The sequence below is a fragment of the Gekko japonicus genome, unplaced genomic scaffold (genome assembly GCF_001447785.1).
Source record: "Gekko japonicus isolate JY-2015 unplaced genomic scaffold, Gekko_japonicus_V1.1 scaffold915, whole genome shotgun sequence".
NCBI lineage: Eukaryota > Metazoa > Chordata > Lepidosauria > Squamata > Gekkonidae > Gekko > Gekko japonicus.
Window position 1 is genome coordinate 253,434 of NW_015173149.1, and position 24,459 is coordinate 277,892.

General features: G+C 49.7%; 1 protein-coding gene across 1 annotated transcript in view; it reads left to right on the plus strand.

Moving 5' to 3' along the window:
- Positions 1-24,330, plus strand: part of KIF9 (kinesin family member 9) — a 62,066-nt gene extending 37,736 nt beyond the window's left edge. The window contains exons 12-21 of the mRNA XM_015422343.1: positions 676-780; positions 1,212-1,267; positions 6,391-6,481; positions 9,859-9,992; positions 12,228-12,410; positions 13,351-13,559; positions 14,847-15,026; positions 16,861-16,979; positions 20,025-20,129; positions 23,986-24,330. Coding sequence (XP_015277829.1) covers positions 676-780; positions 1,212-1,267; positions 6,391-6,481; positions 9,859-9,992; positions 12,228-12,410; positions 13,351-13,559; positions 14,847-15,026; positions 16,861-16,979; positions 20,025-20,129; positions 23,986-24,093 — 1,290 coding nt within the window. The 3' untranslated portion in view covers positions 24,094-24,330. The remainder of the gene's footprint in view (positions 1-675; positions 781-1,211; positions 1,268-6,390; positions 6,482-9,858; positions 9,993-12,227; positions 12,411-13,350; positions 13,560-14,846; positions 15,027-16,860; positions 16,980-20,024; positions 20,130-23,985) is intronic.
- Positions 24,331-24,459: the final 129 nt, after the last annotated feature.

The following is a 24,459-nucleotide window of genomic DNA, read 5'->3' on the forward strand; positions in this document are numbered from 1 at the left end:
CTTCTTCTTCTTCTTCTTCTTCTTCTTCTTCTTCTTCTTCTTCTTCTTCTTCTTCTTCTTCTTCTTCTTCTTCTTCTTCTTCTTCTTCTTGTAAATCTGTAGCTCCTTTTATTGTGGAGATGTAGCTTCCCCCTCTACCTTTGCAATGAAAAGGGCTAGAGCGGTTTAAAAAAGAAAGGTGGAAATTCAGAGGACCTGATACATAGATTGATGATATTCAATTGTCCATAGAACGGAAAACTGAGAAGCCCCTGGGGGCAGGGGGAGGAGAGGAAATAGCTGCTGCAGGAATGAGGGCAGGGAAAATGGCCTCCGTGTGAGCTTCCCCAGCCAAACTATGCTCTGCTGTGATCATTCCCAAAACTTCACAGCAAAGCAGGTTTGGGAAAGACTGGAGACAAGCCAGGAGAAATCACCGGAGGTCCACGGGGGCACCACGATGGATGAAAACCACTTCCCAACAGCTTGATCCCTGTGCGGAAACAGCTTTTGTGTTGCAGAGCTAGAAAGCAGAGCTGTAATCCTGGTACCTGTTCTAAGTCAGCTACAATTTTACAAAACATGGTGAAGAAGACTGCATCGGATATGACAGTGACCTGAGGGTTTCCAGCATCTCTGAGATTGGGACAGCTGTCTATAGCCCCCTTCTTATCCTCTCCTCTCCTTGTTTTCCAGCTGAATCGCCCACCAGTGACTTATGAGCCCCTGAATGAAATCCAGGTGGCAGAGATCAACTCTCAAGTCCGTCGGTTCCTGGAAGGAACCATAGATGAGCTCGACGTGAGTAGCTTTCATGGGGGTGTGCTCATTTTTACCACTTTGTGTTGAAACAATAACTAATTGTACTTCAGTAGTAGTAGTACACTTATTACGGCATCGAGCCAAGCATGAACCAAAACACATTTAGATACAAAGTTATAAAATCTGGGTAAAATGCAACAAATACAATAAATATATTTAAAACCATAGAAAGTGTTTGACAAACCCAGCAGAGAAATAGAAAAGGCAATTCTAACGCGATAGCATGCCGCTGTCAGGTTCCCCAGTCAAATACTCTTTCCACGCACTTTCTTCAGTGAATATTGTATGGCTGTCTTTCAGCTGTGCTCCTGCAGTGAGCAGGGGGTTGGACTAGATGACCTGCAAGGTCCCTTCCATCTCTATCATTCTATGATTCTTCAATCCTTTCTTCTTTCCCTGTCTTTCCCCAGATTGTGAGCCTCAGACAAATCCATGAAATCTTTAACCAGTTCAAAACCATCTTGAGGTAAGTGCTTGGCACATCGCTCCAACTGAGGTCTTTCGAAAACCTTGGGCTGCAGTCTGTGGATGGAGGAGGGTGACCGCTGGTGTGATCAACAGACAGGATTTCCCCCCCCCTTAGACAAACATTCTCCTATAAACACACATTATAAGAACATCAGAAGAGCCCTGCTGGATCAGACCAATAGTCTATCTAATCCAGCATTTTGTCTCACACAGGGGCCAACCAGTTCCTCTGGAGGGCCAGCAACAGGGCAGAGAGGTTGAGGCCTTCCCCTGATGTTGCCTCTTGGCTCTGGGATTCAGAGGCTTAGTGTCTCTGAATGTGGAGGATCTCCGTCGTGGTCTCTGTGCTTCACACCAGTGGGATCTAGTGCGGACGCGCTGGATCGATCGGTGCTGTAGCATGCTCTTTTAACTGAGTTTCGCCCCCCCCCCCCCCCCCCCCCGGGCAAGCGCAGGAACCCCGGGCGTGCGCACTAGATCCCATTGGTGTGAATGCACAGACGACCACTCGAAGATCACCAGTTACTGGTAAGCAACCTGCTTTTCCCCTCAGTCACCATGGCTAGTACACTTTGATAGACTTATCCTCTGTGAATCTCTCTCATCCCCTTTTCAAGCTGTTTATTCCCGGGGCCATCACTACACCCCCTGGCAGCGAATTCAGCTTTTTAACCACTCTCTGTGTCAAGGAGTATTTCCTTTTTTCCGTCCTGAACCTACTGCCCATCAGCTTCATTGGATACCCTCAAGTGCTAGTCTTTTGTCCACTCTCTCCACCCCCCGTGCATAATTCTATAAACCCCTGTCATGTCCCCCCTTAGTCGTCTCTTTTCTAGACTGAAGAGTCCCAGACTCTCCGGCCTTTCCTCACGGGGAAGGCGCCCCAACCCCCCCCCCCCCCCCCTTGGTCCCCCCCCCCTGTACCTCCTCTGTACTTTCCCCAGCTCTGCAATGTCCTTTCTGAGTTACAGTGACCAGGACTATGTACAGTCAGGGGTCATTTCCTGCAGGAGCGCACAGGAGCCGAGCTCCGGCAGTAAAGAGACCAGGGGGCGGGTACATGCAACAAGCCCCACCCCCTGCTCCCAGCAGCCCTCAGTCAGAGCAAGGAGCAGCCAGGTCAGTTGCAGAGCTCCCCCTGACCCACCGGTCCAAAACAGTCCAGTGGCACCTTTCAGACCAAGTTTTATTCAGGGACAAGCTCTCCCTCCTCTGCAAGGACAGATCTGCATGTCCCCCCCCCCAATAGATAGCAATCCAAAACAGTCCAGTGGCACCTTTAAGACCAAGTTTTATTCAGGTACAAGCTCTCCCTCCTCTGCGAGGACAGATCTGCATGCCCCCCCCCCCAATAGCTAGCAATCCAAAACAGTCCAGTGGAGCCTGAGTGGTGGGTGTTGCCTTCTGACACACTCCCGGTGATGTCAGGGGGTGTGGCATATGCAAATGAGTTATGCTACTGAGTTATGCTAATTAGCTCCTGCACCTCTTTTTCTACGAAATGACCCCTGTGTACTTCCAAATGAGGCTGTGCCATAGATCTATACAGAGAGGCATTGCAGTGTTGGCTGTTTTATTTTCAGTCCCTATCCTAATAATCCCCAGCATAGAGTTTGCCTTTTTCACTGCCACTACACACTGGATTCGCACTTTCATTGAGCTGTCCTGTACGACTACATTTGGCGGCACATCTGCCTGTCTGGGAAGGGCTGCCTTGGAAGGCAGGGGAGCCCTTGAGATGAAGGTGCCATTTAAGAAAGGGGGGGGAGTAGCTATTGAGAGTCCCCCGGACTGCAAGAAGATCGAATCAGTCAATCCTAAAAGAAATCAACCCTGACTGTTCCCTGGATAATGAAACTGAAGCTCAAATACTTTGGCCACCATATGAGAAGGGAGCACTCACTGGAGAAGAAGACCCTGATGCTGGGAAAGACTGAAGGTCAAAGACGACGGGGGCGGCAAAGGACGAGATGGTCAGACAGTGTCATCGAGGCAACGAACGTGAAATTGAGCAAACTTCAGAGGACGGCGGAAGACCGGAAGGCCTGGCGTGATCTGGTCCATGGGGTCGCGAAGAGTCGGACTCGACTGTGCGACTGAACAACAACAACACTGTAGTAGTAGTAGTAGAAGGAGGAGGAGGAGGAGATGAGAATGATTGGGTTTATACCCCGCCCCTCACTTGGAGTCTCAGAGCGGCTCACAAACTCCTTTCCCTTCCCCTCCCCACAACAGACACCCTGTGAGGTAGGTGGGACTGAGAGAGCTCTTTTTCAAGGACAGCTCTGACAGAACGATGGCTTGCCCAAGGTCATCCAGCAGCTGCAAGTGGAGGAGTGGGGTAATCAAACCTGGTTCTCCCAGGTTAGAGTCCCCGCACTTAACCACGACACCAAACTGGCTCTCACTCCACATTTTCTCAACTGGGAGGGAAAAGCGCAGCTCAAAACCACATTCAAAGACCTTCGGGCAACAACATATTGACTGCAAAGTCACCCCTGAACGGCCATAAAACGGCCATAAATCTATGCAGGAGGTACAATAAAATCCAATAATCAAAGAAAGCGAAAGTGGCATGGAGTGTGGGAGCTACTATAAAATTCAGTGTTCAAACAAAGCGAAAGCAGCATGCAAATGCAGAGGGGAATTTCTGTTCCAATGTGGGTTTCGTAAAGCAACAGAGGGAAAAGCCAATGCAGAATCAGCCATAGTTCTGGGACACATTTGTTGGAAGGAAAAGAAAGGCTCATACACTCCTCAGGAGTCTGACTGGGAAACCCACAGCAAGAGGAGAATGAGTCGAACAGCAGGTCCCCTTTGAAGTGTATCAGGAAGCTGGCTTATACGCCACCGATCCTGCTAGGGGTGTGCTTTTGGTTCATCTGAGCAAAAATATACCTGAAAAAATACCTTACCAGTATTTTTTGAGTATTGTAAAGCTGAATGCAGACCAGAGATCTGTATTCGACGACTGATATAGCTGTCAAAGGTCAAGGTTTCCCTTGCTCAAAAGCCAGTCGAATCCGACTCTAGGGATGCGGTGCTCATCTCCGTTTTCCAAGCCGAAGAGCCAGTGCTGTCCGAAGACTTCTCCGTGGTCATGTGGCCGGCATGACTAGACGCCGAGGTGCATGGATATAGCTGACCTCCTCCCAAAGGTGCCCTTTTTGCCTTTTTTACGGGTGCATTCAGCTATACTAAGAAGGCATTTAGAGGGTCCAAACGGGGGGACCCGGTCCGTTTGCTGTGGAATCCTTTGAAGAAATGCCAGATTCTACGGCTGCAATGCACGATGTCATAGAAATGGCATCGACACGCTTATGACATCGCGGATGCTCCAGCAAGCAGCAGCCTTTGTTTCCGAAGACCTTTCTGGACATTTTGGAAGGACGCGACTTGTTCTGTCCGAAGTGCCATCTGATCCGGCTGCTAGCTGAAGCCGGCCCCCTACTTTGCTGGAGGACCTGCAAGGGAAAGGGTGAAGAACCAAATGGAAACAGGTCACGGCAGGTGTAGACCTAAGGGACCGCCTTTCCTCATATGTTCCCCCGCGAGCACTTCGGTCCGGGACCCAACATCTCCTGGCAGTGCCAGGTCCCAAAGAGGCCAGGCTGGCCGCTACCAGGGCCAGGGCTTTCTCGGTGGCGGCTCCTATCTGGTGGAACGAGCTCCCGGAGGAGATCCGGGCCCTGCGGGACCTTGTGCAGTTCCGCAGGGCCTGTAAGACGGAGCTCTTCCACCAGGCGTATGAGTAGGAGCCGCCACTACCATCATCATTATTCCATCTTCACCTGGCCCTGGATGAGGGAACATCAATGCTTCCCTGGAGCAGACGATGCTGAACAGTTCAAATATGCCATCTCTGAAATTTCATGTAGAACATCTAGAGCACTTTAGTCAGTAACTCGTTATGAATGTTTTGTACTGTTGGATTTTAAATGGTTTTAATTATGTTTTATATTGGTGTTTGCCCCTATGTAAGCCGCCCTGAGCCCGCATTGCGGGGAGGGCGGGGTATAAATTGAATTAAATAAATAAATAAATAAAAATAAATAGACACAGGTTTAACAGATGAACACACACACACACCATGGTTGTAGTGGGGAGAGCTGCTGGGATCAGTCACCCAGGAGGAGCCCCGGAAGCGAAAGCACCAAGACCACAGGCTTTTGGTGGTCCCTGGCCCCAGGGATGTCTGACTTGCCTCGACCAGGGCCGAGGTGGAATGAGCTCCCGAGTGAGGTCAGGGCCCTGTGGGATTTATTACAATCCCGCAGGGCCTGCGAGATGGAGCTCTTCCGCCGGGCTTTTGGTTGAGCCAGCGGGCATCCCCCTCCCTCCTTGAGTCAGCCCCCTTTACAGCTTGGGTTGGCCCCTATTTTATAGCTTGGGTCTAGATCCTAAACTGTACAGATTTCTGAGAAATTTATTCCCAGTTTGGTGTGGTGGTTAAGTGCGCAGACTCTAATCTGGGAGAACAGGGTTCGATTCCCCACTCCTCCACTTGCAGCCGCTGGGTGACCTTGGGCAAAGCCATAGTTCTGTCAGAGCTGTCCTTGAAAAAGAGCAGTTTCTGTCAAGAGCTCTCTCAGCCCCACCTACCTCCCAGGGTGTCTGTTGTGGGGAGGGGAAGGGAAAGGAGTTTGTAAGCCCCTCTGAGACACCTTTGGGTAGTGAAGGGCCATGGGGTATGAATCCAATCTCTTCTTCTACTACTATCAGCCACTGAGGCAGTTGGCTTTTTATAAGACTTGTATGTTTTATAGGTTTTAACATGGTTTTGATTATATTGTATTGATATTGTTGTATGATATTTATATTGTTGGAACCCGCCCTGAACCCATTAAGGGGAGGGCGGGATACAAATCCAAAAAATAAATTATTTTTTTTAAAAAATGTCTCCCCTCCCCCTCCCTTATGTGGCTTGGCCAACCTGCTGAGGAGTTAAGCAAACAGAGTATGGTACACAGTATATGGATAGTATATGGAGATATTTGTGAATTTCCTGCATGGTGCAGGGGGTTGGACTAGATGACCCTGGAGGTCCCTTCCAACTGTGATTCTGCGAGGTCCCCGCGGGCTTGAAAAGGTTGGGCCCAGCGTGTGCCTCTGTCCTTTCAGCCAACAGGAGCAGGAGGTGGAAGCCAGGCTGAGGAGCAAGTACACCCTGATCGACAAAAACGACTTTGCCACTCTGTCTGCGGTCCAGAAGGTGAGTGGGCACGCCTTGGATCTCCTGGGGGAGAGAGGCGGGGACGGAATACCTCTAAGTAAACCTTGCTCTCTCCCCAAGTAGCCTGGGTATAACTTTGCAGCCCAGATAGCCCAGCTCAGCCCAGGCTTGTCAGCACAGTTAGCATGTGGATGGGAGACCGCCAGGGAAGACTGTGCGGAGGAAGGCCGTGGCAAACCACCTCTGCTTGTCTCTTGCTTGGAACGCCCCGTGGATGGGGTCACCATTGATGGGAGAATGCTCAAGGCACAGGGCACAACAGAGTTACCTGGTGTGCACATGTGCGTGCCGCTGAGGGAATAAAGTTAAACACAGAGCCTTGGGAATGTTTAGTTTGGAGAAGAGGAGATGGAGGGGGGACAAGATTGCTCTCTTTCAATATCTGAAAGGCTGTCATTTGGAGGAGGGCCAGGAGCTGTTCTAGTTGGCAGCAGAGGATTGGACCCGAAGCAACGGGTTTAAATGACACGCAGAAAGGTATCGGCTGGGTATCAGGAAAAACCTTTTCACGGTCAGAGTGGTTCAGAGGTGGAATCAGCTGCCTGGGGAGGTGGAATTAGCTCCCCTTCACTGGCAGCTTTCAAGAAGAGGCTGGAGGAATATTTGTCAAGAGATTCTTTAGGCTGGTCTTGCATTGGGCAGGGGGTTGGACTAGATGGTCTGTACGACACCTTCCAGCTCTGTGATTCTATGATCTTAGAAAACCAATGTGAGTCCTTTTTTGTAAGGAACCCCATTCTGGACAGGATAGAGTGGAGTAAGGATTCTCATCTAGTCTGTCCTTATCTAACTGTTATTCGGACTCCAAGGTCACGAACCGATCGAAATCCAACCGTCTTACGGGCAATCATCACAGCTAAATATTTAGTGACGGCTAAGGTAGTTTTCCAATTCTTATCCAAAAGGAAAAAGTGGACACTTTTGAGACGATAAATTCACATAGCCTATCAAGAGCGAGGGCAGTTACCTTTTCTTTGAAACCAGAACAGATTTCGCACTCCAAGAAAATAACGTGCTAAGGACTCTCACCTAGTCTAACTAGCTAGGATGGATGGAGATGCAGGGAAAATTTCCTGCCCTCATGGTGCCAAGATGGAGAAGTATCGTGGGGAGAGGAGGAGTCAGCCGGAAGGCAGGAAGATTCCTCGAGAGTAGCAATCTACACATCGAAGGGACAGCATCAGAGCTGTAGAAAAGAATGGATGCACAGGATGCACCTATCTCTCTCTGGCTCTCCATAGCTCCTTGCTGTAGTCTGAGGCTTCCAACATGGACTGGCTCACCATAAGCTGGTTGCGACTTGACGGCACGATCTTCTTCTATCCCCTCACCCAAGTCCGTGGAAGTTTATTTTCAGAATTTGGGTATCCTTAAAGGAGATTTTGGACATGGCAGAGGTTTATAAAACTATGCATGGGGTAGAAAGAGTTGACAAAGAGACATTTCTCTCACTCTCCCAAAAGACTAGAACTCGAGGGCATCCAGTGAAGCTGATGGGCAGTAGGTTCAGGAAGGAGCCAAGGAAATACTACTTTACACAGAGGGTGATTACAATGTGGAATTCGCTGCCAGAGGATGTTGTGATTGTCAAAAGTCCTCAACCAAGCCCAGGCTAAGGACTTTTGGGTGGAAGGGCTGCAACAAGACAAAATCACAAAACACTGGCAGGGGACTGCCCTCACAACAGTCAGGTAGGCGACCGCCAGCCCTTTAAGGTCTATCCCCACACCTCTGGAGCAAAAGGGCAAGTCTCCCAGCCTTTTAGGGAAATTAACAAGAAAGTTAACCCTGCAGGGTGGGCCTGCAGAATGAGTTCCCAAACACTAAACAGTTACCTGGTAGGTGGTCACTGGGTCAAGACACTGGAACTAAATTTAAGAGAACATAAGAACATAAGAGACGCCAATGTTGGATCAGGCCAAAGGCCCATCCAGCCCAACACTCTGTATCACACCGTGGCCAGAAATACCAGTGCCATCAGGAGGTCCACCATTAGAAGCCCTCCCACTGTTGACCCCCCCAAGCACCAAGATGACAGAGCATCACTTGCCCCAGAGTCCCTATCTATACCTTGTGGCTAATAGCCACTGATGGACCTCTGCTCCATATGCTTATCTAATTCCCTTTTGAAGCCGTCCATGCTTGTAGCCGCCACCACTTCCTGTGGCAGTGAATTCCAAGTGTTAATCACTCTTTGGGTGAAGAAGTACTTCCTCTTATCCGTTCTAACCCGACCGCTCAGCAATTTCATGGAGTGCCCACGAGTTCTTGTATTGTGAGAAAGGAAGAAAAGTACCTCTTTCTCTACCTGCTCTTTCCCATGCATAATCTTATAAACCTCAATCATGTCACCCCTCAGTCGTCGTTTCTCCAAGCTAAAGAGCACAGAACTGTACACAGTACTCCAAATGAGGACACACCATCGATTTATACAGGGGCATTATGATACTGGCTGATTTGTTTTCAATTCCCTTCCTAATAATCCCTAGCATAGTGTTGGCCTTTTTTATTGCAGTCACACACTGTCTTGACATTTTCATTGAGTTATCTACTAAACTCCAAGATCTCTCTCTTGATCAGTCTCTGCCAGTTCAGACCCCATCAATGTGTATTTATATTTAGGATTTTTGCCTCCAGTGTGCATCACCTTGCACTTGGCCACATTGAACCCCATCTGCCATGTTGACGCCCACTCGCCCATCCTTGACAGATCCCCTTGGAGTGCCTCACAATCCTCACTGGTTTTCACCACCCTGAACAACTTTGTATCATCCGCAAATTTAGCCACTTCACTGCTTACTCCCATCTCCAAATCATTAATGAACAAGTTAAAAAGCATCGGACCAAGTACTGATCCCTGCGGTACCCCACTGCTTACCACCCTCCTCTGAGAAAATTGCCCATTTATACTCACTCTCTGTTTCCTATTAATCAGCCAGTTTTTGATCCACAAAAGGACTTGTCCTTTTATCCCGTGACTATTGAGCTTACTTAGGAGCCCTTGATGAGGAACTTTATCAAAAGCTTTCTGGAAGTCAAGGTAAACAACATCTATTGGGTCCCCCTTGTCCATACGTTTGTTCACCCCCTCAAAGAACACTAACAGGTTACTGAGACAAGATCTTCCCTTACAGAAACCGTGCTGAGTCTTCCTCAATAGGTTTTGTTCATCTATGTGCCTATTAATTCTTTCCTTAATAATGGTTTTCACCAACTTACCCGGTATCGAAGTCAGACTGACGGGCCTGTAATTTCCCGGATCTCCTCTAGAACTGGTGATTTATCAGTTTTTGTTTATTTGGCAGCACCGATTCTCTAACCCTTTCGCATGACACCTTGTCCTTCCCTGTTCTCAGGCAGGATTAGTTGACGCTGACGGCCACATGGTTGGTGAGGTTGACGGGCAAGGATTCGGCATCGGAGTTGCTCCTTTCTCATCCAAGCCCGGAGGGAAGAGAGCGAAAATGAAGAAAGGCAAAGAGCAGCCCAGGTTGATCTTCTTTTGGTGACGTCCAAGTCCCAAGGATTTATTGTACTAGCCGTAGGCCATAATAAAATTACAAAACATTCAAATAGATCAGTAAAACAGTAAAATAGTATGATGAAATGCATAAAGAAGTAAAACCTAAAATCAGATACCTAAAATGAGAATGGGTTAAAATACCCTACGTGTTATAAGTATGGCCCATACGGCGGCCATCCTGGCTCTAATCTTTTTGGCCACAAGGGCAAAAAGGGAGACTCTATAGCAGTGGTGGCGAACCTATGGCACGGGGGCCAGAGGTGGCACTCAGAGCCCTCTCTGTGGGCACGCGTGCCATCGTCCCAGCCAGGCCCAGACCATCATTAAAGTGTCGAATTCTCTGCCAGATAATTTTAAGTAAATGAAAGCATTTGGGATTGCTTTCCTTACTTTGTTCGGATCCTCTTAAGTTAATGTATGTGTTGTTTTTTCTAAAGTAGAACCTCAGTATTCAGGTTAAATGGCCGTGTGGGCACTTTGCAATAAATAAGTGGGTTTTAGGTCGCAGTTTGGGCACTCGGTCTCTAAAAGGTTCGCCATCACTGCTCTATAGGTTACAAACTCGTTGGTATCTGATAACAAGAATATAATCTTCTCATCTTTTGGTTACGTGGTCTTGTCTCGGGGCAGGATTATTGACTTTTTTAGGGACTGTGGCAGATGTGACCATCCCCCAAAGCCTGTATTTGAGGCTGTGCTGTGTCTGCCTACGATGCTCAGTCACTCCTCTGGCTCAGCAGAAGGTGCTTAGAACGCTTTGGTGCTTGTCAGAGGAGTAATAATATCTACAGCTCCCGGTCTTATTCCGTGTGTGTCCGTTCTCCTGGTCTTGTTGTTGGCAGTAGAAAAGAGCAAGAGTCCAGTAGCACCCTTAAAGACTAACAAAATTTGTGGCAGGGGAGGAGCTTTCGTGAGTCATTGCGTGACTCACAAAAGCTTCTCCCCTGCCATAACTGTTGTTAGTCTTCAAGGTGCGACTGGAGTCTTGCTCTTTTCTACCGCTATGGACAGACTAACACGGCTACCCATCTTGAAGCTGGCAATGATTCATGCACCAGTTCTGGTGTGGTTTTTTTCTTTCGTTCTGCCTGAGTTTTTCCCGTTTGCTTGATTTGTGTAATGTTAAGGGGCAGATTTGGAGCTCTTTTAGAACCAGCAGGAGTCTTTTTTAAGGACACAGAGGACCCAAAGCTCTGCACTGCTGTCATCTTTGCAGCCAAAACCACTACTTATTATTTTATTTTATAACCTCTTAGTTTTATAACTGTGCACTTGTGAACGTAATCAATAAAAAGGAAAACACTAATCAGCAGTGGCCTTTTCATCAAAGAGGAAAGCAGTAATCCCTCCCGACCGCTGAATAAGAACTGATAACTAAGGATTGCTTCTAGAATGATATGACCGCCTGTGAAAATAGGAAGTAACTATATGTGCAAAACCTGGGTTTGGTGGTGTGTAATGTGTGAATCCATTCATGCAACTTTATGGCAGAGGGAAATGGAACACCCCACCAAGTTTCCTGAGGCAAACAGAAGGCATGTTAAGCCTTGTTGCATAGACATTTTAGGCTTCCCCACTGAACTAGCATGAGGCTGAGCAGACAACAACTTAGTCTGGCTCTGGCTAATTATTCCGCTGCCCCTTGGGTTTCAGAAATCTCATCAGGTGTTATGAACCCATTTTCATGCAAACCTTCATCACTACAATGGACAGAATCTTGTTGTCTTTTTAAAAAAAAGAAAGCTGGGAAGTCTCTGGCAGCTGCATTCTGTGGCGAATTCTGCATTCCTGATCGTGCACACAGCCCTGACAGTGTGGGTGGAAGGCTTTGGGGAGCCATGTCCCATCTGCCTGTCCTATCAGCTGTTCACTCCCTTCCGTTATCCCTGGTGGTGACCCTTGAGTCAGGGAGCCTTGACTTTCTCAGATGGGAGCCGAGATGGGTCATGTGAACAGATGAGTGAAACCTTACACTGAACCAGACCCTCTCTCCGAGGTCTCAGGCAGAGGTCTTTCACATCACCTGTTCCCCGGCCCTTTCTTAACTGGAGATGCCTGAGACTGAGCCTGGGAGCTTCTGCATGCTCTACCACTGAGCCACAGCCACTCCTCAAACATGGGATCTCCTTTGCAAGTGGTACATAAGCTGTGGCAGAATCCATGCTCTCGCCATGTGGCTTTGGCCCTTTGCCTCTTTTCCAGCACCACTCCACGGAAGGAAGGCCTTGCCAGCCCCGTTTCCGGGAAGGAGCTGGATTCCATTTCCGCCTCACGCAGCCAGGGGTTCAGCAAGGAGCAGGAGACGAAGGAGGCCCAAGATGTTCTCAGCGTGGAGACGCATCGCTCCGAATCTGTGCCTAAAGATGATACTGCAGCCCAGCCCAGGTAGGGTTTTTTTGCATAGTGCTTTTGGCATTTTAGTTGTGCCATTTGTACACGAGCGTCAGGCCAGCTTTGCTGCCTCACATCAATGGTCCAGCAAGTCCAGCACCCTTTTCTGGGCACAGTGACCAATCAGATGGCCCCGCCTGTTTTCTAAAAACACTTGGCTGGCACCGTGTTGGGGCCCTCCAGTTAGGGATGTGCATTCAGTAAAGCCAAACCGAAAAAAACTCAAAAAAAAATTTTGGGCATTTTTCGGGTATTCGGCATACTGAATCAGATTCCTGAGCTGATTCGGCTGCCGAAGAGTGAATGCTGGGGGAAAACCCAAAAGATTTCGGTTCCCCCCCTCCCCCCAGCTTTCTTGGGGAGACACTGCTGCCTGCCTTTTCCCCATCCCCATAGGATGGGAGCCAGTAATTTTTTCCCCTGCACACCTCTACCTCCAGTCTGTTGGATCACCCTTGTCCATGTATCTGTTAAATCACTCAAAGAACTTCAAAGGCTGGCGAGACAGGACTTTGCTTTGATAGAAGCAGTGCTGATCTGCCTCGGTAGGGCTTATTCCTCTGTTGCTAATGCCTTCAATAACAGTTTCCACTGATACATCCAGCACAGATGTTAGGCTAAGTCAGGCGTGGCCTTGGAGGGGTCTGGGCAGGGGCGGGACCTCAGTGGGGTACAGTGCCACAGAGTCTGCCTTCCAAAGCACCCATGTGCTCCAGTGGAACTGATCTCTTGTCGCCTGGAGATAATTTGTAATTCTGGGAGATCTCCAGGCCTCAGCTGGAGGCCGGCAACCGTATCTCCGGTAGCAATGCTCACTATCTCTTCCTTTCTCGGTGTCCATGTGAGAGGCTTTTTAACCTCTTGTTGACCACTTGCCGAGGCTCCTGAAACCCACCAGCCCCGTGACTCACGTGGTCCACTCTCTTCCAAACAGCTGCCCGCCAGCCAGGACGGCAGCCTTCGAGGACTTCAAGAACGAGCGCGGCAGTGAGATCAACCGGATCTTTAAGGAGAACAAGGCCATCCTGAACGACCGCAAGAAGAAGATGAGCGCGGTCACGCAGAGGATTAATGTTCTCAAGCAGGAGATAGACACCACCAAGCAGGTCCTGGAGGCCCAGAAACTGGAGCGGGAGCAGCAAGGTAAGGAGTGCCCGGGCTGTGGGCGGCCAGCAGGAGAGAACCCAGCCCAGAGTGGGGAGAAGTTCATAAGGAAAAGCAGGGGTCATTTCCAGCCGGAACGAGCTGGGACGGCGTTCCGGCAGTAACGAGCCCAGGAGCGGCAAGCCCTGCACCCAGCAGCCCTCAGTCGGGCCAGGGAATACTTTGGGGGGGGGTGGAGAGCCCCCCGGCCTTCCCTGGCTCGCCCACTGAGGCCCTGCAAGGAGCAGGAAGGGCAGGAGATAAATTTAACTAATAATAAACTAATAAACTTCCAAGTAGGACCAGGAAATTCACATCTGATCTCCAGGCTTGACAGATCAGTTCCCCTCCCCCAAGAAAATGGCAGTTTTGAAGGGTGGACTCTGCCCCAAACTCCACTCCCAAATCTTCAGGAATCTCCCAAGCTGGAGGTGGCAAACCCTAGTTTGGTGTGGTTGACCCTGGAACTCTCTGCCACAGGATGTAACCAGAGTGGAGTGGTCTCCTTACTTCCAATGTTAAGAACCAAGTCTCTAGGTTTTGTTATATTTATTGGTTTATTTAATTCTGTGTCTATCCTGCCTTTCCCGCAAATGGGCTCAGGGCAGGTTACAAAGGCACACAAAATGTAACATGTAAGATTAATAATTAAAAGAAGAGAAGAAGAAGAGATTGGATTTATACCCCGTCCTTCACTACCGAAAGGCGTCTCAGAGCAGCTTACAAACTCCTTTCCCTTCCCCTCCCCACAACAGACACCCTGTGAGGTGGGTGGAGCTGAGAGAGCTCTGACTGAGAACTGCTCTTTTTCAAGAACAGCTCTGACAGAACTATGGTTTGCCCAAGGTCATCCAGCAGCTGCAAGTGGAGGAGTGGGGAATCTGGGAATCGAACCCGGCTCTCCCAGATTAGAGTCCGTGCACTTAACCACTACACCAGACTGGCTCTGTATTTGGCTACCAATATTGCTGACCCCGGAAAAAGCGGATTTAGTAGTGTGGCCTAGTGGTTAGGTCTTGAATACAGGATCTGGGAGACCCGCCTTCGGATGTTGAAGCTCATTGGTTGACCTTGCGTCAATCATACTCTCTCAGCCTAACCTGCCTGCAGGGATAAAACTGGGGGGAAAGAACCATGAATGTTGCCCCGAGCTCCTTGGAAGAAGGCGGGGTACTAGATAGACAAGTTTCTTGGAAAACGACGTGAGGTTTTTCACCTGAGATGCTCCCCTGGTTTCTGTCTGTTATTTAGAGACTTCTCTAAACCTTGAGGGGGGGGGTCTTGCAGGAGAATACCTGAATGAGGAAGGCCAAGTCATCATCGAAGAAGAGGAATTCCTGCTGCTGGTGAAGCTGAAGGACCTGCGGAAGCAGTACCGGGCTGACTTCAGCGAGTTCCGAGACCTCCAGTCCGAAGTCCAGTACTGCCAGCACTTGGTGGACCAGTGCCGTAGGAAGCTGCTCACAGGTACTGCCGGTTGCAGATCCCAGAGGCCGTCGCTTCTGGGCATGGGCTTCTGCCCTCCTGAGCACGGGCTCACCTTCCTGCATGCCACATAACAGTTTCGAGCCAGGGTTTGCGGGCTTCCGACAGCTCAAACAGCCCAGCTGAGCTCAGGCTTGTGAGAACTCGGAAGCCAAGCAGGGTCAGCCACAGTTAGTACCTGGATGGGGAAGACGGGGGTTGCTAATGCAGAGGAAGGCAACGGCAAACCACCTCTGCTGCTTTGTTACCTTGAAAAACCCCTGGTATTGGGGTCGCCATGAGTCAGTTGTGGCTCAGGGGCAGAGCCTCTGCTTGGCATGCAGGAGGTCCCAGGTTCAATCCCCGGCAGCATCTCCAGTTAATAGGACCGGGCAGGAGGTGATGGGAAAGACCTCTGCCTGAGACCCTGGAGAGCTATAAAGAGGGGCCATGGCTCAGTGGCAGAGCATCTGCTTGGCCTGCAGAAGGTCCCAGGTACAATCCCCGGCATCTCCAGCTGAAAGGATCAGGCAGTAGGTGATGGGAAAGACCTCTGCCTGAGACCCTGGAGAGTTGTAATGAGGGACTATGGCTCAGTGGCAGAGCCTCTGCTTGGCATGCAGAAAGTCCCAGGTTCAATCCCTGGCATCTCCAGTTAAAAGGACCAGGCAGGAGGTGATGGGAAAGACCTCCGCCTGAGACCCTGGAGAGCTATAAAGAGGGGCCATGGCTCAGTGGCAGAGCACCTGCTTGGCACACAGAAGGTCCCAGGTTCAATCCCCGGCAGCATCTCCACCTAAAAAGGGCCAGGCAGTAGGTGATGGGAAAGACCTCTACCTGAGACCCTGGAGAGCAGCTTCCAGTCTGAGTAGACAACACTGACTGTGATGGATTAAAGATCTGATTCGGTATAAGGCAGTTTCATGTGTTTCATGTGTAACAGGACATTATTCATTCATTTGTGGGCTTTGTGATATGGAGAGGGGCCATGGCTCAGTGGAAGAGCCTCTGCTTGGCATGCAGAACGTCTCAAGTTCAATCCCCGGCATCTCTAGTTGAAAGGATCATGTTGAAGGTGATGGAAAGACCTCCGCCTGAGACCCTGGAGAGCCGCTGCCAGTCAGGGTCAACAATACTGATCCTGATGGCCCAAAGTTCTGCTTCAGTATCAGGCAGCTTCATCTGTACATGTGTATAAATGTAGAAAAACCCCATGGTACTGGGGTTGCGGGGCAGTATTGTGGCCCAGAATATGGAGCAGAGGTCCATCAGTGGCAATTAGCCACAAGGTATAGATAGGGACTCTGGGGCAAGGGATGCTCTGTCTTCTTGGTGCTTGGGGGGGGGGAGTCAACAGTGGGAGGGGCTTCTAGTGTCCTGGCCCCACTGGTGGACCTCCTGATGGCACTGGTATTTCTGGCCACTGTGTGATACTGAGTGTTGGGCTGGATGGGCCTTTGGCCTGATCCAACATTGGCATCTCTTATGTTCTTATGTTCTTAATGCTGAAGCAGAGTTGCTTCTAGTTACCTGTGGGCCCATCATCCAGTCTGGCCCCCTTGCTGGAGACCTTGTGACCCTTTCCCTCCTGGAGGGGTCCAGATATTAATATCTGTGATGAGCCACCCCACTGAGATGAGCTGTTCCCCCCGCCAGTGCCAAGGCACACACCGGATACGCACGAGACTCTCCGGACGACTGAGCCTCCAGCCACCCGCTTCTGAATGCCTGGACTCCTCTCGTCTCAGACTCCAGGGCGGCTCGGGGCCCAGCATCGCCCAGACCGGGCTGCCCCTCTGAAACAGCGTCCCTCCTGCCTTTCTTCTTTGCTTTCCAGAGTTTGAAATCTGGTACAACGAGTCTTTCCTCATCCCGGAGGAGGTCCAAGAGGCGCTGAAGCCCGGCAGCGGCGCTCTCAGGCTCGGCATGATTCCGATCAACAGAGTCCTGACGCTGGTAAGCAGGGCCTTCCGCAGCCCGTGCGGCGCCACGTGGGCTGTTCCACCGCTAAGCCACGGGCCAGCCATTGGGCCTGCAAGCTCATCCACACCAGCAGCGGGCACATGTGACTTGCAGCCCGAGAGTTTGCAAGCGAAACATGAGCCCGCAGTGCGATGTGGCTGCGAAGAAAGCTAATGCAATCTTCGGATGCATTAACAGAATAATTGTGTCCAGATCACGGGAAGTGGTAGTTCTGCTCCGTTCTGCTATGGTCAGGCCTCACCTGGAGTCCTGTGTCCAGTTTTGGGCACCACATTTGAGGAAGGATGTTGACAAGCTCGAGCGTGTCTGGAAGAGGGCGACCAGGATGGTGAGAGGGTTGGAGTCCAAGTCTTATGAGGAAAGGCTGAAAGAATTGGGTCTGTTTAGCCTGGGAAAGAGAAGGCTTAGAAAGGACAGGATTGCAGTCTTCAAGTACCTGAAGGGCTGTCATGTAGAAGATGGAGCAGATCTGTTCTCTCTTGCTCCGGATTGCGAGACTAGATCTAATGGGTGGAAATTACAAGGGCGGCGATACCGGCTAAATATCAGGAGAAACTTCCTAACCGTAAGAGGGGTTGAGCAGTGGAACGGTCTGCCTCGGGAGGTGGTGGATGCTCCTTCGCTGGACGTTTTCAAGCGGAGGCTGGATGACCATCTTTTGGGTATGTTGTAGGGCTGCCATTCGGCTGGGCTCCTGCAGAGTGCAGGGGGTTGGACTAGATGACCTGCAAGGTCCCTTCCAACTCTAACATTCTATGAAAGGCCTCAGCCTGGGTCCTGCAGGGAGCTTCCCAAGTTGCCGGTGGAGTTTGGTCACCTCCCTCCTGCAAGACTCATCACAAGGGACCCGGCGGCGTCACTGTTAGAGGGCTGAATGACGACTTGGGAGAACCAGTTTGGTGTAGCGGTTAAGAGCTCGGACTTCCCCAGTCCTCCACATGCAGCCAGCTGGCTCTTTCAGTCCTCCACATGCAGCCAGCTGGCTCTTTCAGAGCCGTTCTCTCAAGACCTATTCTTGAAAGAGCTCCCACCTAGAAGAAGAGATTAGATTTATACCCCCCACCCTTCACTTGGGAGTGGGTGCCGTGGTGCAGAGGATGAACATCGACAAACAAGCAGGGCTCTAGATAAGCGTACTGGTATTCCTTTATAGCTGCGGTGGCTCAAGTGGTTAAGATGCTGAACTGCAGGCCGGAAGTGCCGAGTGCCGCATGACGGAGTGAGCTCCCGTCTCTGGCCCCAGCTCCTGCCAACCTAGCAGTTCGAAAGCAAGAAATTGCAAGTAGATCAATAGGTACCACTTTGGTGGGAAGGGAACAGCGTTTCATGCGCCTCAACATCTAGTCATGCCGGCCACATGCCCGCGGAAATGTCTTCGGACAGCGCTGGCTCTTTGGCTTGGAAACGGAGATGAGCACCACATCCCTAGAGTCAGATTTGACTGGCTTTCGAGCAAGGGAAACCTTTTCCTTTTACTTCACTTGAAGTCTCAGAGCAGTTTACGATCCCTTTCCCTTCCCTTCCCCACAACAGACACCCTGTGAGGCAGGTAGGGCTGAGAGAGCTCTCTCAAGAACTGCCCTTGAGAGAACAGCTCTGAGAGAACTTGTTCGCTCCCTCTAAGCTGTGGAGTCCTGTGAGCAAAAATTCTACTTTGTGAGCTCCTGGCATTAAGGTTGTGAGCGAGCGATTTGGCTACTGCATACATGAGTTTGCTCTGGAGCCATCCTTCCTGGGCTAAGACAAAAATGTGTGAGCTGGAGGCTAAAAAACTGTGAGCTAGCTCACACTAACTCAGCTTAGAGGGACCACTGCTTGTGACTGACCCAAGGTCACACCAGCAGCTGCATGTGGAGGAGTGGGGAATCAAACCTGGTTCTCCCAGTTTAGAGTCTGCACTATTGACCACTACACGAAACTGGCTCTGTTGTGGGGAGGGGAAGGGAGAGGAGATTGTAAGCTGCTCTGAGACTCCTTCAGGTAGTGAAGGGCGGGGTATAAATCCAATCTCTTCTTCTTCAGATCCCCACTCTTCTTTGAGGCTCTCTAGGCGACCTTGGGCCAGGCATTCTCTCGCAGCCTCCCCTACCTCATAGGGCAGCTGTGAGAGCCAGTGTGGTTAACAGTTAAACATGTCAGACTGTTATCCAGGAGAGACAGGTTCGAATCCTCTCTCGTGCCATGGAAGCTCGCCGGGTGACCTACATCATTTTTGTATCCTAACAACCCCGCAAGGTAGGTTAGGCTGAGACTGTGTGGCTGGCAAGGTTCCATGGTAGAATGAGGATTCAGACTTAGGCCTTCCACACTGTAGTCTGATACTCCAACCATTATACCACACTGGCTTTTACCTACTTTACAGGGTTGTTGTAGAAGAAGAGATGAGATTGGATGTATACCCCGCCGTCACTCGGAGTCTCAGAGCGGCTTACAAACTCCTTTCCCTTCCCCTCCCCACAACAGACACCCTGTGAGGTAGGTGGGGCTGAGAGAGCTCTTTTGAGGACTGTCCTTTCAAGAACAGCTCTGACAGAACTGTGACTGGCCCAAGGTCATCCAGCAGCTGCAAGTGGAGGAGTGAGGAATCAAACCCAGTTCTCCCAGATTAGAGTCAACGCACTTAACCACTACACCAAACTGGCTAATATTTATGGATTATACTGAGATCATACAGGATGAACTGCTGTGAACATCCCCAAGATCCAAATAAATAGCTGCTATTCTCATCTAACCCCCTATTGTTTGTGTGTGTGTGTACATGTGGGTGTTCATGAGTGGAATTATACGTGTCCACTAGCTGCTTTAGCTCAAAGCTTGCATGGGGGTGCATGCCGCTCCTGGGAATTTCAAAGACTCCCTAGAACTGGGAGACTTGCGCTGCACACACTCTGTTGAAATTCAAACACTGTCATCCTACAAGCTCTGAACGGCTGGAGGCAGTGGCTCTGTGATACCTGCCTGAAGGTCTGCCTGGCACCTCACAGAGCTTCTTGCGTTTTGCCCGTCTTTTCCTCCCAGGATGAAGACGAGCAGGAGAGGTTCGACCGGATGCAGCAGGAAGTGCTGCCCTACTGCCCAGATTCCGTCTCCTTCTATAATGCTAAAGCAAAGACTGACCGCAAGGTAGCGTGAAAACCCCCTCCGGTGGCCCTCCACCAGACCCTGGGGACAGGGAGGAGCCAGGAGTCATCATAGAAACAGTGCCATAAAGATTGGCAAAAGGATGTCTTTTGTTGGACCCAGTCCAGAGTTGTGGCACACCTACCCTGTGTGCATTCCAGATTCAGTCTCCAGCATCTCCACTTAAAAGTTCCCAGTAGCAGGTGGTGGAAGAGACCCTTTCTGGAGCAAGACCCTGGAGAGCCCGTCAGGCAGAGGAGGTCAAGCTAGGTGGCCTCATATATGTAAGGTAGATTTATATGTCTAGTCAGTGAAAAGGGTGTGCTGACCAGTGTTCCCATGTCTTTTGTTGGACCCAGTCCAGAGTTTGGGCTCCACAGGAAGGGGCTGTGGCACACCTACCCTGTGTGCATTCCAGATTCAGTCTCCAGCATCTCCACTTAAAGTTCCTAGTAGCAGGTGGTGGAAAAGACCCTTTCTGGAGCAAGACCCTGGAGAGCCCATCAGGCAGAGGAGATCAAGCTAGGTGGCCTCATATATGTAAGGTAGATTTATATGTCTAGTTGGTGGAAAGGGTGTGCTGACCCGTGATTGCCACTCCATTTGGCCCTCCAAAGACACTAGTGGCCACTCGAGTCCCCCGCCTGGTGACACTCTGCTTTCCCAGCCCTCCCAATCTTCAGAGGGGTTTTCTCTTCCTCTTTTGGTACCACTGCCACCAACTAACCACCATGAATTAACCGCCAAGGGCCAGTGCTCACAGCTTTCCTTCCCACATTTTTGTTCTAAGGCTCCCCCTAGTGCCTACATTTCCCACTACCCAATGAGTGGTTACCACTGGGATGGCTTACCACACTTGTGCACTCCTGGGGAAATAATGATTTGCCAACTGATCTCCTCCCTTCCCCGACACCCATTTTGAATAGCATGTTTGAACGGTGGAGGTCTATGTGGTACAGAAAACAACTGCTAGCATTTACAATAGTAAAGTATTTATTAAAAGTGAAAAGTCCTCCCATGTACTGTCTGCACAGCAAAGGACTGAGCAAGGAATAAAAAGGAAAGATGTAAACATGCACAATTCCTCTGCCCCCCGCTCTGTACATTCCCTAGCTGATCTTATTCTAAGCAGGCTCTTTAACTTGCAGGTTAACAGCATTCTAAAGTTTTTCTTTAGGTAGCCATCAGTTGGAGCGCCTTTCTCCAGAATGGAATCAGCCAAAATGGCCTACTCCCTTGTGGGTCAAAGAATATTTTCCTGAAATCTCCAGGAAGATACTGTTTAGCTTCTCTCACCCCCCAGGTCTCTGTGTCCTTAGCAGGTGCACGGTTCTCAAGGTGTGAGATGACACTTCCCTTTCGTTGTCTCCAGCCAGGAATTAGCATTTCCAAAACTTTGATGGTTAGTACTTGGTGGGACACTAATTGACCTCTCCCTCCCTGCCTGTCTTCAGCTGGGAGAGAGAAAACCCTTTTAAAACCTGATGTGGAGGTTCTATCAAACTCAAGCCTCCGAATAAAAATGCATTTCTCCAGTCTGTTAGAGATGCACATTTATTCAAGATGTGCAAGCCTTGGAGCTTAGCTAATTTCTAAAAACGAGCATTCCGACCACCTTTCAGAGTCCATTTTAGGTTTCAGTCTGATGTGTTTATATGACTGCCTTTCGGTTAGCGCTTGGTGCAGCTGGGAATGCAGAGGCACATCTAGATGGCAGTTTTCCTTCACTGTCCTCGTTTCAGCCCCCGATAACCAGTTTCTTCCACCTCCACCAGAAACTGCTAGATAGCTGTAGTGTTATTATTACAATGATCCAGCACTACAGTAAACTGGATCCCGGCTTTCATTTTAAAAAGGCAATTCCCGGGGGTAAAAAAGAGCAAGAGTCCAGTAGCATCCTAAATCACTGCTCACGTCTCCTCCTAGAGGAACAGCAACAAACACACGAGAAACACGGCAAGGCTGAGCAAAACGTGGAAAATACCGTGCAAAAAGAAACAAAGCAAACAATTCTAATATACTACTATAGCTTAATAAATTAATTAAATCATATACTTATCATAAAGAAGAGAAGAAGTAGAGATGGGATTTATACCCTCCCCTTCACTACCCAAAGGAGTCTCAGAGCGGCTTACAATCTCCTTTCCCTTCCCCTCCCCACAACAGACACCCTGTGAGGTGGGTGGGGCTGAGAGAGCTCTTGACAGGAACGGCTCTTTTTCAAGAACAGCTCTGACAGAACTACGGCTTGCCCAAGGTCATCCAGCAGCTGCAAGTGGGGGAGTGGGGAATCAAACCCGGTCCTCCCAGATTAGAGTCCACGCATTTAACCACTACACCAAACAATCAAGATCCTAGTATAACCTGATTATTATAATTAACAACAATAGTACGGAGATGTCCAAAGTTACAGAGACGAATGTGCAGACAAGGTTCAACGTTGTGACGTAACAGACATCATCCTGGCTGGCTAGCTCTCTCTTGGAGAACCGGAGAAGCGACGTAGAGAATTTTCTGACTTGTACATTGTAGCATTTGTGAGCTTTGGTTCTAGGAGAAATAATCTGCCTGAAGAAGAATTTCTCGAAACATGCAATTTTTGCCCGGGAGGCGTCTTGCAGCATCCTTTTTGAGAGCTAGACCGCTGGCATGATGTTTGCTACGTCTCTTTTTTAAAGCAAAACAGTCACAACATTGAACCTTGTCTGCACATTCGTCTCTGTAACTTTGGACATTTCTTCAAGATTGAATATTGTGATGTTTATTGTATCTCTGTACTATTGTTGTTAATTATAATAATCAGGTTATACTAGGGTCTTTATTGTATATGATTTAATTAATTAATTAAGCTATAGTAGTATATTAGAATTGTGTGCCTGCCACCATTTTTGTTCGTCTTTAAGGTGCTCCTGGACTCTTGCTCTTTTCTACTGCAACCGACAGACTAACACGGCTGCCAGTGCTCCCTCTAAGCTGTGGAGTTCTGTGAGCAAAAAATTCTACTTTGTAAGCTATTGGCATTAAAGTTGTGAGCCAGTGATTCGGCTACTGCATGAATTAGTTTGCTCTGGAGCCCTCCTTCCTGAGCGAAGACAAAAATGTGTGAGCCGGAGGCTAAAAAACTGAGAGCCAGCTCACACTGACTCAGCTTAGAGGGGCTACCCATCTCGATCTGTCTCCTAAGATGGTAAAGATTATGTCCTTCTGTACAAGTGGGGTCCTTTCCACACTAGACCTTAAATCCTGGTTCAACCCTTTCCCTGAACTTACATTCTACACTACCCTCGAGTTCACCCCGTAATTATCTCGGGGTATTTTTTTGTTTCCACATTATACTGAGGTCATCCTGGTTTCGCCCCACGCTTGTCCCGGGATAAACGGATGCTGTTATAACCAGGGATAAATGCAAATAAAAGACGCTGAACTGCAGGCTGTGGAAGGTCAGTAGTTCAGCCGTTCAAGACCCGAGTTGCCGCATGACGCTCCCGTGTCTGGCCCCAGCTCCTGCCAACCTAGCAGTTCGAAAGCAAGAAATTGCAAGTAGATAAATAGGTACCACTTCGGTGGGAAGGTAACGGCGTTCCGTGCGCCTCGGTGTTTAGTCATGCCGGCCACATGACCACGGAAACGTCTTCGGACAGCGCTGGCTCCTCGGCTTTGAAACGGATGAGCACCGCAACCCTAGAGTCGGACTCGACTAGCTTTCGAGCAAGGGAACCTTTACCTTTAAATGCAAGGTATTGTGTCGCAAATTGAACTCTGACAAAACTGGGGATGAGATCCAGGTGCGGAAAGGACCTGTGTGCCTGTGTTCCCCCTGGCCAGGCCTAATGGCCATCTTGTCTTCTTTCTTTCACAGCACAAGTATTCCCGAGCCATGACCGCCCTGGAGCAGATGAGGAAGAAGCCCTTCGGTATCCAACCCGTGGTGAAGAACAAGCCCCCCTCGATGCTCGAGATCACGTAGCCGGGCCAGGAGGGCCTCCCGCCTTATTCTCTGGGCAGGGGAACGTAAAGCAACCGACTTCCAAATGTGACTCAAAATGCCTTTATTTTCAGGAAGGGCACACACAGCTCAATAAATCTCTGGAGGATTCTGTTGATTAACGCTTTATGCTTGGGCGCGAATCGCATCTCATCTCATCCATTGGTATCAGTTAAGGGCAGGGCTTTTTTGGTAGAAAAAGCCCAGCAGGACCTCATTAGCATATTAGGCCACAACCCTGGCCATGCAGCTCATTAACGTATTAGGCCACACCCCCACGCCTTCCCTTGGCTTTCCCAGGCAAGCCCCCCCCCCCCAAGGGAAGGCAGTTTAAACAAGCCGGGGGAG